Source organism: Parambassis ranga, chromosome 16 (genome assembly GCF_900634625.1).
Source record: "Parambassis ranga chromosome 16, fParRan2.1, whole genome shotgun sequence".
NCBI lineage: Eukaryota > Metazoa > Chordata > Actinopteri > Ambassidae > Parambassis > Parambassis ranga.
This window is the reverse complement of record NC_041036.1, coordinates 14,960,073-14,976,948: the sequence shown is the minus strand read 5'-3', so window position 1 is coordinate 14,976,948 and position 16,876 is coordinate 14,960,073. Positions and strand designations below refer to the sequence as shown.

The 16,876-nt window shown below is 46.5% G+C and overlaps 1 protein-coding gene across 7 annotated transcripts; it reads right to left on the bottom strand.

The window, feature by feature from the left end:
* Window positions 1-324: 324 nt before the first annotated feature.
* Window positions 325-16,028, bottom strand: LOC114448334 (histone-lysine N-methyltransferase ASH1L-like). 7 transcript variants are annotated; one of them, XM_028425238.1, is made up of 15 exons: window positions 15,603-16,025; window positions 14,352-14,474; window positions 12,215-13,034; window positions 7,336-11,413; window positions 5,667-6,018; window positions 5,334-5,507; window positions 5,161-5,255; window positions 5,005-5,078; window positions 4,805-4,868; window positions 4,672-4,712; window positions 4,501-4,571; window positions 4,230-4,405; window positions 3,656-3,747; window positions 3,403-3,539; window positions 325-3,321 (listed from the first exon to the last, which is right to left on the bottom strand). In XM_028425238.1, the coding sequence occupies exons 3-14, from the start codon at window positions 12,860-12,862 to the stop codon at window positions 3,417-3,419; spliced, it is 5,988 nt and encodes a 1,995-aa protein (XP_028281039.1). In that variant the 5' UTR covers window positions 12,863-13,034; window positions 14,352-14,474; window positions 15,603-16,025; the 3' UTR covers window positions 325-3,321; window positions 3,403-3,416. The 7 variants fall into 7 exon arrangements, 5 of the variants coding, with proteins under 5 accessions (XP_028281039.1, XP_028281038.1, XP_028281040.1 ...); XM_028425237.1 differs by lacking the exon at window positions 14,352-14,474; XM_028425239.1 differs by lacking the exon at window positions 14,352-14,474 and having other exon boundaries at window positions 4,823-4,868.
* Between the last annotated feature and the right edge of the window lie 848 nt (window positions 16,029-16,876).

The window sequence follows — 16,876 nt, the reverse complement described above, 5'->3', positions numbered from 1 at the left end:
AGTAATTCATAAAGTCTGTAGGTTTTGGTGGCTGGTCTTCACCTGGTACCTCAGCTTTGGTATTTATCTTACCCTCCCCTCTTTACCTGCCATGTTTGCTGATCATAATCATTGATATTAATGATCGTGGTAGTGGTGGAAGTGGTTGTCACATGTTGCTTTGTGTCATATATTTACTAGTTATTCTCTAGATTCTGTATTGATGACTATGCATATGGTTAAATGTGCAACTAACAGTGTTTTGTTTGCTTAAGATTTAATTTGATGTTATCACACAAGTGGGCGTGTGAAACATTAAAAAAAAGAGACTGGTCAGGAAAAGGCTGACACTAAAGAACCTCTGTTTAATTCAGCTGTTGATAAATCAGGGAAAACTCGTACAAAGTTATGGTGTCATGTGGCATGACACTAGGGCAACAGTCCAGTAGCATTAAGTTAAAGTAAGGATCATGATGTAATCCCATCAAATGGATAAATTATAGGTGTTGACAGGAAATGATACCTAGAAACAGATTACAAAAGATATCCACATTAAACAGTTGTTTCTTTTCAGATGTGAGATTATAAATGCATTTGTTAATTTATTGGATGTACTGTTTATTGATCTCAAGGTTTTCTGAAAGGCTCTCTAATGTCTCTCTATCTGGGATCTTTATGTGTGTGTGTGTGAGAGATAAAGTGTGTGCACATGGCAGTGTGTGTGGCAGTGAAAGCAGAGAAGAGTGTGTGTCTGCAGATTCTGCACTTTCACTTATGTGAGTGTGTAACAGTGAGTTCTGTACCCCCCCCTCCCTCAGTGTCATGTAGCCTGTAGACATCCCTGTGTTGTCCTACTGTTGCAAATAGTTAAGTGCCCCTCTAGTGTCAGTCACCCTCCACCTCCTGCATGTGCTTGTTTGTAAATACACCAAATAAAATGAAATGTATAAACCAAACCCGCTCAGGTGTTTTGAGTCATATTTGTGTATTTATCAAGAAAAAAGGAAATGAACTGTGACAGGAAGCTACATGTGTTAGATTGCAGAGGAAGCAAAGCACAGTTTAGGCTTCTGTAAAGCACTAATACCTATCCACACACTTCATCCCCTTTAGTTAAGCTCCCGGGCAATCCTCTGGGAGATTTCTCTCACGTATTTGCTCAGATCAAAAGATGCCAGGATGCCCTCTGAAGGACAGACAGAGTAAAAAATATCTCCAGAGTGAGCTGCTGCCGCCCACCCCCACCATCTTGTAACCGTGTTCCTTTTCATAGCGTCCTCCATTGTGGGTCATTATGGAGGACAACACAGTGTGAGATATACAATCTAACACCACTAGATAGCACTGTTAGCTCAAGCTGATTAGCATCACTGCGGTACTCTCATCACAGCACACAACAACAAGAAGGCCGCCTTGAAGCTGATGCACCACAAGTTCACAGGGTTTAGTTCTAGTGGACATAAAATGCTTTTATTATTATGGATATAGAGGCAAAAAGTTTGAGCTGACATTCTATGGCGAGTTGACTTATCACTTTTTTTTGATGCACATTATCGGAGGCAACAGGCAAAGGTTACAAGTCATGCAAACTAGATAAATAACTCTGTATGTGTACCTTTGCTATAAAGTTAATCATCCACTGGCAATAATGTAGTGCTCTTAGTTAAAAAAAGGAAAGAGGAAAAAATATACATACAGTATGTAAACAGTCAAAGAAATTGCACTTTCTTGGCTTGTTATTAGAAGCCACACTACTGAAAGAGAGCAGAAATTTAACACTGGAAAAAAACAAATTCACTGTCACTGATTGTCTGACCAAAAACAAAAAGTACGCTAAAAAAAGAGACAAAGTCTACAAAAACTCATATACAATCATAGTCAGTTGTAAGGAGAAATGTCTGATATATTGGTCAGCTGTATAATTTGTTAAAAACATCTTAGTAAAATGAAAGAGTCGGTTATTAATCTTGTATGTATAATCCGGATAGTACTGTCATGTATAATACTAAGTGTACACGCTACTGCTGATGGAAGGAAAACGGGTCTCTCTATGGACTGTACATTCACATGAAACTAAACGCTTAACTTCCACTGTGTGGATCAGCCCAATGCTCCTATAGATGAGAACAATCTACTATGCATCTGTACAGAAAAATGACCTCCGATCCTCAAATATTCACAACTTAAAAAAATAACAAAGGAAGTTCTTATATAGTCCTTATCAGAGGAGATATTGCTTTTAAAGACTGCATGAGTTCGCTTAGGTACGTACACAAGACAACATGGCACTTCTACAGAGCATTTTGGGGCGCGAATCAATTCTAGTTTTCATTCCCTCCCTCCCACCGAGGACATTCTGATTGTCAATGCTCTGAAGCAAAGAGTGAAACATTTTCCAAGGCAGTCTGAAGTAAACAGAAACACTTTTTTTTTTTTTTACACGTCTCCCTCGGAAGCAATACTGAAAATAGTCAATAAACATTCCTATCATGAATATATTTCGTCCATCTCTTTAGCAGACAGCACTCAGGCTGTCTCTCTTTTTTGTCAAAAAATAACTTCTTTCTTAAAACCTCATTAGAAATTCTCTTGCAGCGATGCCAAAATTCCTATCACTAAGCCCACCCCCTCCCCCTGCCTATTGACTGGTACATAGCAGACACTGTCTTGGTAAAATGGAGAAAAAACCTAACACTGTCTCAACAGCTTTTAACTGGCTCACTTCTCCTCATGTCATTTTCCCAAAGGTGCAATGTGACTTTGAAAAGCTTAACAAGTAAATGAGGGTTCGATTTTGACCTACTTAGGGCCCAGGCTACATTTTTCTTCCCCGCCCCCTGGGCAGCTTGTGAGCTCCTCGTCTCTTGGAAACTTCAGAGCCAAAATTCTGAGTACCATATATGTCCACTTTCAAACTCCCGTGCAATATCTGTCTTTCCCAATTTGCTTAAGGTGCTGAAGTAAGAGCATTCAAAGTATGTTTATAGTGTGTCCACTCAGCATACATACAGTCTTTAGTGTGCTTGTTCATCCAGCACTAGTGCAAATTCATTTCAGCTGGTCTGTTTCTTTCTTTTATCCAGGACACTCTGTCTCTGTTTTTCTCATCCATTGCTGCTTTGGACAAAGGATGTGTTGCCATGGTTTCATCCTTGGTGTGATGCCCTCAAAGCGCTAGGTGCAACACACTCATCTGTCAGTGTGTGAGATGTCTTTCTTGCATTTTCATCAACTCTCAGTCTCTTCCTCTCTCGCTGTCCAGCGGTGCTGCTACTGGTAATAGCAGTGCTTTGACATCAGTTCTCATCCATCTGTCCAGTGGTGGGCCTGGTCCCTCTCCACCTACATAAAAAGAAGAAGATACTATCAGCAAAACAATGCACATATGCCTGGCTCTGTTCGTGTAGTTGATGCTCCACTCACCTCTCTCTGTTAGCTTATGAATGCTGCAGGGTCAAAAGTAAATCATTCAGCCGCTTCCTCCTCTGTTCTCTGCTGCAGACCTCTCCTTCCCCTCGTTTTTCTCCCTCCTCCTCTTGTCTGTTTTGGGTGTTGGTGGGCTGAAGTGAACAAAGTATGCACAACCAAGTTAAAAAAAGCAGATTTGTATCCTTCTTCTGGAAATGTGTATTGTTTGTAGATGTTTCTCTCTCTCTAAGCAGATTTGTGAACTCACACAGGGGCTGGCAGTGAGTGAGCTGGAGGTGTCCTGACTTTGGTTGTGGGGGTCACTGCTGGTAACGGTCACCTCCACCCCCACTAGCTGATCTGATGGTCAAAGGTCAAACAGTGTATGTTAGTGAAGGTGGCAGCGCATTGTTTTTTTTTAGATACATCTGTGATTATGCATATGTCCTTATTTCTCCTTGATTCCTATCTGCAATCAGTCAGGCAGCCTTTGATGGAAACTGTGTGGTTTCACTGCTAATGGGGAAAGTTGATGCTTGCTGGGTTCTTGGACACCAGCAGTGGATGACAGAAATGGGGAAACATTTCTGCAGGCTAAATTCTGTGGTTGGAAAACCACTTAGTTTGTGCTGCTGAGTATGATATGGAGAGACGAGCCAAATATATGAGGGCTGTAAGCAGCGCACACACACATACATGCACACGTAAAGTAAAAGACACAACACAGGACACCAAGACACAGATGTGGAGCAAAAATGAAAATTAGAGTTCAACCACGAACAGGTATGCATACACAAACACCTACAGAAACAAAAACTAACACACACACTTGCTTCATGGACCTGACTTGATGTGGCTGTCGTCCCCATTGGCTTCATCACAGGACAGATGTAGTAACTCGCCCTCCTCGCCCTCTGCGTCTCTCTCCCTCTCCCGCTCTATCCTCATTCGGATCTGTCTGTCTCTCACAAGCTCCCAGTTCCTCACAAGGAACACGTGATGTTTCACCACAAAGCTCCTGGCAGGAGAACACATTAACCGCCGATGCTAGTTCAGTAACAGCACATCCAGTGGTTTAACTTAAAAATGTGCACAGCTGTGTGCTTTCCATACCTCTCACTGCTGGTGAGAGGCTCCATGTTGAGGTGAGGGAACAAGCTGGTAATGTCACTAGAGCTCTCCTCCTGCACCACAACAAGCAGACAGAGAGCAGAGAGCGTTTAGTTTTATAAGAATTTATTGAAGCCTCACTGGAATAAATCAAACTAAAGGCATAAAACTCACCGCTGTCTGCTGAGAGCATACTGTCCTCTCTTTCAGCCGGCCTGATTCAATAACAGACATAGATATACCTTGATACTGTATGAGCATACTAATCTTTTCATCAACTCATTGGTTAATCATGACAACAACATACCTAATAATGGCAACTTACAGTAACGCCGCTTCCTCTTCAGGGGGACAGCAGGCTGCCGCTGTAGCTGTAACGAGACAACATGTCATGTAACATGAGAATTATGTTCAAATTAATTTACACTCCAAATTTATTTAATCTCCAAATTTGCTGATTATTGACAGTGTAAGTTCCTCTTCTTATGTGACAGTAAACAACTGTACCTGGTTGTGCTGCCACAGCCACATTACATCATAGGGCAGCTGGAAATGGATTCGCTTTAGCCTCAGGTACTTCCCTGGAGACGATACAGAGAGCTTAGATGACAATCACAATAAAAACAAGCTCCTAGGAGTGACAGGCCTAACATAGCAACTCACCAACATGTATGGGAGCAGGGAGGAGGCTATACTCATGCTCTCCTGGTGTGTACTCCATACTCTCTCTGCAGTTTTTCTGGGCATGGGAGGGAGGACTGAGAAAGACGTATAGTATTTAAGTAAAAACACTGATAACAATAAAACATTATTATAGTTTGTTTTAGCTAACTCACTCTGTCGTTTTGTAATCGTCTGAGTAAAGACCTGCCCTCAGGAACTTTTTCTTGGGCGGACCATCAGCTCTCTCCTCACTCTGGATGGCTGCTGGTTGGGACGGAGCCTGGTCAAAATCTGATTGGCTAAAACATTCAGGGAGGCTGTCACACTCAAATGTATCCTCAGTGACACTAAAAAGGAAAGTATGAAGAGAGAGATAGAACGATAGAGAGGAAAAAGAAAGAGAGAAAAGGCACTGGTTTAGCACACAGTGCTGAAAACGATGTGTTAATATAACAGTGGTGAGTGGTTGTATTTGAATGTTCAAGTCAACCAGCTCAAGTGTTTACCTCTGATGACATGGAGAGTCACCGTGTTTTCTCTTCCTTCCTCTCTTCCTCTTAGCCTGCAGCTCCAGCTCTGTCACCTGCTGCACGGTGTCACCTCCTCCTCTGCCTCTCTCTGGCACTATTTCTTCTTTCCTCCCTCCCACTTCTCTCCCATCTCTGCTGTGGCTGTATCCTGGCATGAGGTCAGGCGATGACATGGACGGAGTAGCAGATGAGTGTGTGGGGGAGGAGACAGTGGAGGGCAGTGGGTGCTTCCTGGGCCGTCCTGGCCTTCTTTTGTTTTTCACCGCCGAGCTGTCTGGCGTTGGCACACTTTTCTGCTGCCCCCGGCTCCTTGTGTCACCTTGTAAACCTGCAGTCATTGAAATAAAAAGAGGGAGGGGAGGGGGTGAGGCAGACGGAGGCAGGAGGGGGAGGGTGGGGGGGGGTGTAAGTGGCGGAGAGGAAATGAGACAGATGTGAATCTGTGATTGAGCCAGCAGGAGGTGTGAGGTGAGGCCAGTCTGGGCTGAGTCATGCGGATGGGCCGCAGATTAGGTGAGTCACAACATTTCCTCTGACCAGATCACTTCTGGGAAATGCATTAAAAAGTGATTTATGTATGCACACAGACAAAAAAAATTCAGGAATGGACACAAACACAGTAAAGCATTGCATACGTATGCAGTCTTGCATACAATTCCTTCTTTTTTTTTACATTCAGCTAATGCAAAACACAAGCTGAGCAGACAAAGAGGGTAAAAGTGTGTGAGACTATACCCATTCTAGTGTCTTGCACGTTCAACACATGTGTTTGGTTAGATGGTGTGTTCCACTTCTTTCAAAAACAACATTTTGCCTCACAGGCTGTCTTTGCCCCTGTTCTGACCTTCAAGCTAGTCCTTCATCAGCCTCTCCTGAGGTCATCTATCTTTTTGTTCCATTTTCCACAGCCCCTGACAAAACTGACCACTCTTTCCTTATTGGATTTTTCCAAGTCAAATAGTCCTCGTTGGCCAGCAGTGAGGAATAGGCCAAGCTTTAAATAGCCAATGTGGTGGTTAACTAATGACTGTGTTCACTGGGTAGCCCTGGGCCGCTACAGCGTGTGGTTCACTCCAGACCAGGATGATTTCAAAGATTTTCTGGCAGATTCCCACCAAGACGCAGCTCTCCTGCTAAAACACTTTAAAAATTCCAACAGAGAGTGGTTGCTGAGTGGCTGTGTGTGTGTGTGTGTCTTGCTCAAGCAGTCTGAACTGGCTATAAAAAGAACGGAGTCTGATTTCCTCTCAAACACCCGCCCAGGCTTTGATGTGTCTCTCCACAACACCTGAGAAAAAGTGGCCTCACCACTATTTCGGGCACACTACTGGTGCCACAGTTTCATCTCCACATTGTGCAAATCTTTTGCACTGTGCAAATTAAAATAGACTCTTCGGATAAATCCCGTTCCCTCATCATGCGGTTATCTTTTGACATATTTCAGTGAAAGTTATAGACGATGTATTATAGACGTGATGTTATATTCTGCCAGAAAAACAACAACAACAAACGTGCATTCACACAAATCAAGAAGTGATGCTGTCAGTAGGGTTCTCTGTGGTATTCATCAGCAAGAGAAACTCCCACAAGCAGAAGCACACTTCCTTCCACACATTTATTGATCAAGTCATTGATGCATTCTCACCTGCTTCTCTCCTCTCTGTCCATGCTGGTTCATCTCTCCTCACTGACCTGTCTCCACTTCCTGGGTTCCTACTGGCCAATCCACTCCTCAAACCCCTCCCCCCTGTTGCCATGGCAGCAGAAGTGAACAGGTTAGTGTGTGTTGGCGATGGGGATGTCCTGTATAGATGTGACTCTTCTGCGCCTTCCTCTTCATCCTCTCCGTCTGACACAGTCAGTCTGCCTGCATTCCGGTCTCCAGAGAAGCCTCTCCAGCTGGGGTTTGAGTTTCCAAATCTCATACTTCCCAGGCCACCGAACTTTGTCCAGCTCTGGCCCAAGCCACCCCATCCTCCTCCAAAAGAAGACAGGTGAGAGGAACCCAGGCCCAGAGAGGTGAGGGATGTGTGTTTGTATCTCTCTGCTGAAGATGAGGAGGAGGCAGCAGCAGCAGAAAAGGAATCGTTCCTACTGTCACATAACCAAGGCGATTCTTTAGACAGCATACTCCCCATTCCTCGTGTCCCTTTTCTTCCTCCTTGTCCTTGCCCCAGAATGAACCCTGACCTTGGCTTTGATCTGGCCAGGCCCTCTCTCTCCAATCCATCCTCCTCCTCGTCCTCATGTAAGTCCTCCTCCTCATCCATGTCTCGCTCACAATGTCTGTGACGATGTTTATGTTTGTGTTTGTGTTCGTTCCTCCCACAGCCACAAGAAAAGCTGGATGTGAACCCTGAGCTGAGGTGTGGGCCTCCTCCACTCCCTCCCCTTATATCTCCCTCAACCTCTCCTCCTAATGCTCCTTCTCTTAGCAACCTACTCCTCCGCCTGTGGAATCTAGCTGGGTTGAGTAGGAAGTGGGCATGGTGGGGCTGATGGGGGGCATACTGGTGAGGAGATGGAAGAGGGTAGGAGCTGGGGAGGTGGTGGTAAAGTGGCGGAGGATAGCTGCTGTAAAAGCCCATGTTTTCAATGGTCTCCTGGAACTTTGACGGGCAGCCACATTGCCTGCGATCTGGCTTCCTGTTACAATGGCAGGGGTAGTAAGGCTGTGAGGAGAAGGAGGGATTGGTGGGGAAAGATGAAGGGTGAGGTGAGTAGAAGCCATTTAGATTGATTCTGAAGATGTTGGAGCGGAGGGAATGAGAGGATGAGTGATGTCGTCTCCCTCCAGCAGCGCTCTGATTCCCATCAAAGCCCTGTCCCAGTCCTGTCCTTGCCCAACTCCGCCGTCCAATATGGACCTCGCTGAACTGGCCAATCAGCTCCTCTAACTCAGCCAGAAACTCTGGATCCTGCATGTGCAGCTGCTGGTGCTTCTTCTTGTGTTTATTTTTCTGTCTCTTCAGTGCATTATGCCCAAGGCAAGGATAATAGTCCGAGTGAGTGCACTTGGTGTGACCTGGGCAGGGGCAAGGACACATGCAAGTACAGGAAGGGGAACAGTCGTAATCCCTGCGCCTGTGCCGGTGTCTGTCTCTGTGTCGCTCTGCAGCATTTGAGTTGGTTATAGGATTTGCATGTCTGGCCATATGAGAGAGGGGTGAAGAGACTGGAGAAGGGCGGTCCACAAAAGAGGGCGGGTGTCTTTGACCCCCCAGAATCAAACCTGAGCCCTGCCCCAACCTCAGCATGCCTCGAGCTCCCCTTATCTCCCCTCGCTCTGAGATGCTGTTGTTATCTGTTCCAATCCCACTGTCACTAGGCAGAGTTTCTTCGCTGTGGGATTCACTCCTTGGGGACGGCGTGGCCTCTTTCAGGTGGCCGGGAGAGCCAGGTGCGTGATGCAAAGGAGGGGTGGGACAGGAGAGCTTACATGAAGACTGGTGAAAGGGGAAGTGATGCCTTCCCTGACATGGACAGCTCTTCTTCACAAAGGGAGAGAGGGATGAGGAGGAGGGAGGGCGAGGGGATGTACAGGAGGATGATGGGGAGGGGAGGGAGAAGGGGTGAGGAAAAACTAGGGAGGATGTCGGTTCTGTGAGGCTCCCCTCGCTGTAAGGGCTCTGAGCCCCGCTGGAGTGAGTAAGAGAGGGGGAGGGAAAAGGGTGAGAGGGAGGAGCCTGGGGCGGGTTAGACGAGAAGAGAGATGTTTCCGAGGGATTGGTAAACAAGGACGTCTGAGTGGAGTTCTGGGAGTTGGAATTTAGGTTAGCAGTTTGGGATTTAGGTTTGCGTCCACGCCTCTTGCCCATGTAGATGGTTCCTCTCTTGCTCACATTGATCTGAGGGCCAAGCTTACTCCCAAAGGAGGAGGACAGGGCTGAGAGAGTGTGTACCGTTGTAGCCTCTATCGATTTACACATTCTCAGAGACGTCTCACCATCTGCTGCCTCGCCTCCCCTTCCCTCCTTTCCTACATACCCTGACAGCATTACTTTGTGAAGTCTCCTCTTCTTTCTTTTCTTCATTTCATTAATCAGCCTCCTGATCTTTAGCTGCCTGTTTCCCCTGTCGGGACGCTGAAACTCTTCGCTCCTCTCTGTATGATTCAGTGCATCTCCACTCTGGTCCTCTGGGAGGGGTCGTTTGGGAGGGCGGCCACGCTTCTTGGGGCTGGATTTAGTAGGAGCCGCACATTGCAGCATTGGACTTGGCTCCAGCGCAGGGGCTTTCTGAACTCCGTCACACCCAAGGAGAGACAGCTCACTTGGGATATCGTTTAGTAAAAGCCGGTGGTGGGGAGGATCATCTAAACTAGTGCTGTGGGATTTAGGGCGGCCCCTTTTTCGGACAGCGTTTATGGGACTAGACTCTGACGTGGGGTGAATCTGCTTTGGGGTTGAAGGTTTGGTTGCAGAAGACAGGGGGGAGGAGCCGGTGGTTAAGGAGCTAGAGGGCGCTGGGTGTGACTCATCACTCTGCTGAATAGTGGCTTTGGCAGGAAGGGGCGTCTTGGTATTCTGGGGAAAACTTAGTGAAGGATTATGTTGGGAATCTGAAGGGGCTTCCTGATTTTCCGCCCTCTGAGCCCGGTGCACTAGCTTGGTCCAGCTGGGCCTTCTGGCTTTACGTTTCTTGAGCGGTCGGCTGTCCTGCTCCTGGGGGGAGGAGGGGGGAGAAATCGGAGCATGGGCAGCAGGCATGGCCAGAGAGGGAGGAGCAGAAGAGTGGTGGCTTGGAGGCACAGTTGAATGTCTTGAGACGTCCTGTTCTTTTGATTTACTGATGTCACCTGTTGTCGTTGCTGGCTCGGCTTGTTTAACTGGCTTGCAACTGTCGTCTGTCTTTTCTTTCTCATCTGCTCGGCCTGGATTTGCTATTTTAGAGGCTTTATCTATTTTGTCAGCCGTTTCACCACACTTTGAATTATTCTCCTCTGTTCTTTGTCTATCTGGGCTTAAATCATCCTTCTTTTTCTCAGTCTTTCCTCTGTCAGTCTGTACTTCATCCCTCCTTATATCATCACTCCTATATCTCTCATCCTTTTCTTTACCATGTCTGATCTTAGCATTCTTCCCCTTCTCCTTTTTCTTCTTCTTGACTTCTTGCTTTCTGCTCTCACTCTTTGCTCTGCTTTCAGCCTCCAGTCTATCTCGTTTTGATTTCTTCTCTTTCCGTTTCTCCTTCTTTGCTTTCTTCTTTTTCTCTAGAGAGTCATCCTGACCTTGAGACTGGGCAGCAGAGGGATCTACTGTGGGGGAAGACTGTGGTTTGGAGGTGACAGAGGGATAGGATGGAGAGTCTGGCCGACTCTTACTGGAAAGTTCTTTATTGGAACTGGTGGAAACTGGTGGTCTTGTGGAGGAGTCCATGGACGAAACAGAGGAACTGCTCTGTTTCCCAACTTTGCTTTTTGATGAGATGGAAGTGCCAAGCACGTTGGCAGAGCCTTTCCCATTTGATAGTCCCTTCTGTTTCGTTGTCTGTACCAAACCATTATGTTTCTTGGAGGTGTTTCCATCATTCCTGGGTTCCAATGTGGAGACTGTTTGGTTGCTTGGGGCAGAGAGAGTAGTTGAAGCTGCCTGGTCTGTTGTAGGTAAGCAGGGTCCAGCAGGGACAGGCTGGCCATTGACACCTGGAAGCTTGTCTTTCTTCACTCTCTCTGATGAGCCATTTGAGTTCACCTCTGTCTTATCGGCCAGCTTGATAGGAACCTAGGGATTGCAAACACAGAATCTCTGTCACAGAAAGTTTAAGACTGACAACAGCAAAGGACAATGGCAAAGGGAGAGTAAGTGAAATGCTTTTGTTATTGTCCGCCCATTAAAAGATACAGAGAGCGAGGATAAAATGACTCAATCAAGCAGAGAAACAAGGGCATACTGAGGAGAAGGAGAGAGTGGGGTGATGGAAACAGGAATGGGGTTGACACAGAAAGGAGAAATACAAAGGCAGAGAAAGGGAGAGGAGGAGAGTGGGACAGAGGGGGAGTGAAAGATAAATGAGAGCAGGTAGAGAAAAGAGGGGATGTAAAAATAGAAGAGAGGCACAGATATAGAGAACCAAGCAGAGAGAGAAAACGCTGCTATTGGTAGCTATAAATTGCCTCTAATACAGATGAGAAGGCTTGACATTTTATACTTGTTCTGTAATTTTGGTATGCTGCAGCTTGAGTGGCGTTTGTGCAGCTAAAGCCATAAGCTTCCCCTTGGGTGATTGTCATAAGGACTGATGGACCAATGTCTGTAATAACTCCAAGCGGTTGCCGTGCTGGTGTCCTATTTATAGGTCTGTTTATTCAAATGTGCTGCTTAGGTTTCAGACAATAGCTTGTTTGACCATATTACAACTGAGTGCAAAGCCGGGAGAGTTTTTGAACACATATTAAAGCCCTGCAGTTTACTATTAAAACTGAATAAGAGCTATAGGACGTATGTGTGATTAATAACACATGAATACTTTCAATTTCCTGTTGGGGGTGAGGGAAGCTGTTTGTGTGTGTAGGTACTTCTTACCTGTTTGGCAGACTTGGTCCCTTGGCTGGTAACTGCCGGGACTGATGCTGGAGTGGAAGCTGTCGTAGATGATAATGACAGTGACTGCAACGATGACGATGAAGATGATGTAAGTGGTGGTGAAGCAGCAGATGCAGTTTGTTTGGATGTGGTTTGGACAGCATCCAAGCCTGAGTGTGGCTCCCTGGTTGCTTCAGCGGGTGTAGAGCTGGTTTTACCCTGCTGGCCCGCCCCTCCTTCTCCGTCCCCCCTCAGCAGTCCCCCCCTGCTGTGTCTCTGATAGGTCCTGATGGTGGGCTTGCAGACGTAACTCTCCAAGATCTTGGGCGGCTTCTTGGTGCGCTTGGCCTGCAGTCCAATTCGGACTCGTACATTCCCGTCAGGGCAGCTCGCCTCTCTGCCTGAGATCTGAAGCTGCTGCTGACCCACGCTTCCACATCGCCCCTCAATAAGCAGCTCCAGGACTGCCCCCTTGTCTCCTTCTCTCTTTCTTCCTGCTCCTCTTTTCTCCTCCTCCTTTTTCCCCACATCACCATTCACCCCTTCGCCTCTCCTCTTTTGGTCCTGCTCAGAGTCTTCAGGTGCAGACGTGGGGTCCACAGTGGAGGATGTGGTAGGAGGGGTTCCCCCCTTCACTCTCTGGTCCATCAGAGGAGTCAGGGGGGAGATGTAGGGTGCTGTGGTTGTCCCAGTATAACAGTTTTAAATGACCCCAGTGGGGTAGGTGGGGTCAGACTGCAGGAGTGGATCTCAAAGGTTAATATACAGTCCAGATGCAGTGGAGTGGCTTCATCCGGCGTCTCTCTGTTGTCCGATTAGGCTTTAAAATGGAGATGGAGGGAGAAAGAGGAGACAGGCAGAGAGATAGAGAGGCCAGATTAGTCATTTCAGTGAGCTCAGATGCTAAATAGCAGCAGTACAGGAATTGAGGGGAAAGTCCCCTTCATGCAGGCAGCCGTAGAGAGGTGCTAAAGTCTGTGTCCACAGAGATGATCTCATCATACAGAAAACCCAGGAGGCCAATCAACGTTGTCGTTTCCCAGAATGTCAGCCCTCACTGCAAGACTCACCCTCACTCCCCAGAAAACCACCTCAGCTAGTTTCCTCTAACAAACCTGTAAATAACGATGGATCTGGCAGACCTGCCTCTTTCACCTTATCCCCTCAGATCAATATATCAATCAATCAACTCCTGACTAATTCAAACACTTGATCCAGTCTCCTCCCCTTCTCTCCCCTGTGTCTTTGCGCCTTCTGTTCTCAGCTACTCCCACATGCTCTTCTCCTCCCACCCTTCCCACTGCTGTACTTTCTTTTCTCTCCGAAACTCCCCTTTTCATGTTTGGCAGTAAGCTTTGCATGCATTCTCTATTAGTCCCATACTCTCTCTCTCTCTCTCTCTCTCTCTCTCTCCTTCTCTGTGTAGACCACACAGTAAAATGGTCAACTCGTACACTGTATCCATGTTAATCAGAACCATATTTCCTCCTCCACGTCGTTCTTTTCCTCCTCTCCAGCCTAAATCCCTCCATTCACAGTCCGACCGTTCCCCTCCTCCCATTTCAGTAGTGGTAACACAAATCCGTAGGAAAGGGTAAAACTTATTTTTGGAAAGGAGTGCAAATTCCTCCTCCTCCCATTGCTTCCTCTAAGTCAAGTAAGCTTTTCATTGACCCCATTGTAAATGGACTTTTAATGTGACATTACAGCGGAGTAACACACCCTAAAAAAACATTCCCCTTCACCAGAGAAACTTCTTTCACTCTCAGCTCTCTTAGCTTACAACGTGTCGAAGAGGAAGCAGCATCTTCTGTCATGCTTCCTTCATTATTCTCCTCCTCTCATTAAAGGAGACACTCATCCATTTTCTAATAAAACACACCCTGGCAAACATTCGTACTGCTCTCTCCTGAGAGACTCTTATGAAATAGCTCATCTGTCTCTCAACTGCCCCCTTAAACTTACAAGAGCATCTCAGATAATGTTTTCATTTAAGAGCTCAGTGGGCTATCTCTCCTGCCTCTCAGTCCCTCCACGCCCAAACCCCTTTCCTTGAATCATACTGAGCTCAAATCAACATCTGTTCCAGTAACTGCTGTTATGTAACAGTTTTGGAAAGCATTTTCGGGGCCCTTACAATAAAGTGAAATGTGCACAGAGATGGATGGTGGTCCTGTGAAATAACCGCAGCCACTTCTTGGTGGTGACCTCTGCCCCAGAAGCCTGCCGGGCACGAGGAGGAGAGAGCTGTGAGCAGCGACTATAGGAAGAGAACAAAACTTAAAAGGGCAAGCCCATCCAGCATCAGTCAGAGTGCATACTAATAGCTTTTTATACTCTCCAGAGCTATACCTCTCAAACATAACTCAGAATTATTCTAACATTAGACCAGCAGCTATTTGCAGTGACAGGATGATGGGTGGACTTGACACTGTAGTCAGTGTGGTTCCTCGGGAGCGCTGAGGCGACGATTAAATCATGATAATGGCCCACCATATTTCCAGCCATCATCACCATCCCATGACAGTGTTATCATCAATAACTACAACACCATTATCATCTGCCTGACAACAGCAGGGGCACAGCAGCCCGCCTGGAAATTGGGCTCCTGTGATGGCATCTCAAATTATTGAACCGTGAAGCTACATCCACAGAGAAGTTTCTCACGTGAGTCTCCCTCTCTCCCTCCCTCACACACACACACACACACTTTACCCTCTTGGTTAGTGTATCAGAAGTGTGTTGGTCGAACATTGTGTACCCAGGTCGCAGCTGCGTAGGCTGACTGATGTTGCTACTGTAGATACAGTATGGGCAGTGGGGGTGTTACCGCACTGGTTTACTGAGGACGTCAACAGGAGCTTCCTTCTCCACAATGACTTTGCGCACCTCGGAAAATCACTATCCGCCCGATGCTGTCGCACTTACAAATGGTACACACATGCACGTGTTGTTGTTGTCGTCACTCCTATCTTGCCTAATAAAAATACATGTCGCGCATTTAAGCGCCCCGGAAAAAATAAATAAATAAAAAGCCCCGCACACGGCTGCAAAATTGAAACTCAACATGGAAGTGAGAGGCTACGTAGCAACAAAATGTGCTTGCTGGTGTTGTTTGTAATGAGGATTAGTCCCCCGAGCCACCTTTTTTCCCCTCTTCTACGTGTCCTCTGCCAGTCCTTGTGCTGGTGTCAGCAACATTGAAATAAGAAATATCACCCCGCGCAGAGAACACACTCAGCAACAAGGGATAAAATTAGCGCAAAGCGGATGCACAAAATTCTCAGTTACCTACTGTGCTGCTCTGAGCCCGCTGATGATGACAGGCCTGCACACATTAACACAGACTGCCATGACAATTTGTAATAAGGCTACGTAGGCTACTTACCCGAGAGCGCGTCCCGGAGCCAACTGCGTTTCGGCAGGAGGTTAAGGTGTTGCTGTCCTGCTCTTCTCCTCACGCACCAACATAAATCCGCCGCTTCTGGTGCATTAGATGTTGCTTTGATTACATAACTAAGGCCAGTGGAGGTTAAAACACCTCCTAAAACCGAGTTACAGTCCCATCGGAGCGCGGAGCCTACTGTGCAACAACATTGGCGCGGGTGTTTTCATAATCATACAGTCGACAGATCTCCGTCGGCGCGTCTCCGCAGCTAGGTGGCGGACTGGTTACACCGGATCGGATTATTTGCCCACTTCTCTCGGGGAAAGTTACATCGCTCCCGCCAGTTATAATGGCTCTGATTGTGCTCTCGTATGCACACAAGCTGTTAGCGTGTAGGGAAGGCTGCAGCTATCTGTGAGTGTGTGTGAGTGTGTGTGTGTGTGTGTGTACAGGCTGACAGCGCAGAGGGGTTGGTGGATGTGCGGGAATGCAAGTGCGTGGCCATTTTCATGTGGCCAGAGGAGGAGATAAAACGGTGAATACAGCACAGGATCTCATTGTGGTTCATAATAGGCGATTGGGGAGGGCTATTTAGACGCTTAATAAAATGGCGACGACTTGGCTAAAGTAGGCTGCTGGTAGGATTTGGGGAGCAGCTAAAAAAAAAAGTTGCATGGCGTCATGTAAAATGGGATTGAGCTCAGTGGGAGAGACGAACTGTGCTGTTAGCACTTACTGAAAAGTTAATGTGGGAGAGCTGTTTATCGTGCGTCACTCAAACACAACACAGGGGTTAAAAAACAAACAAAACAAATTACAAAACTAAAACACGTAATCTGTACAAAGCCACGTGTTTATAATGGGCGTATTAAACACAATAAGGAAAGTGAATTAAAACGCCTATAAGAACATATCTGAGCAATCACAACATTGTATGTTTGAGTTGGTCGTCTGGTGCCCCCCATCTGCACATTATGTCACAGTAACCAATTAACCATTTAATGCACAATGCAGACTACAATACCACCACCGCAAACAACTACTATTTCCTTAATAGGAGTTAAAAAAAAAAGTTACAAAAAATATGTTACCACAAGACCCTCAGGATGAGGTATTGCAGCATCAGGTGGCCAAGATTTAGAAGTAATTTACCACAAATCCAATGACACATTCTGAACCAGGTGCTGGGTGCTGGGTGCCTGGCATGCAGATTACACTGTACCTCTACATTGGACTCATCTATAATCTGCAGTGCACACAGACACTTTTAACAG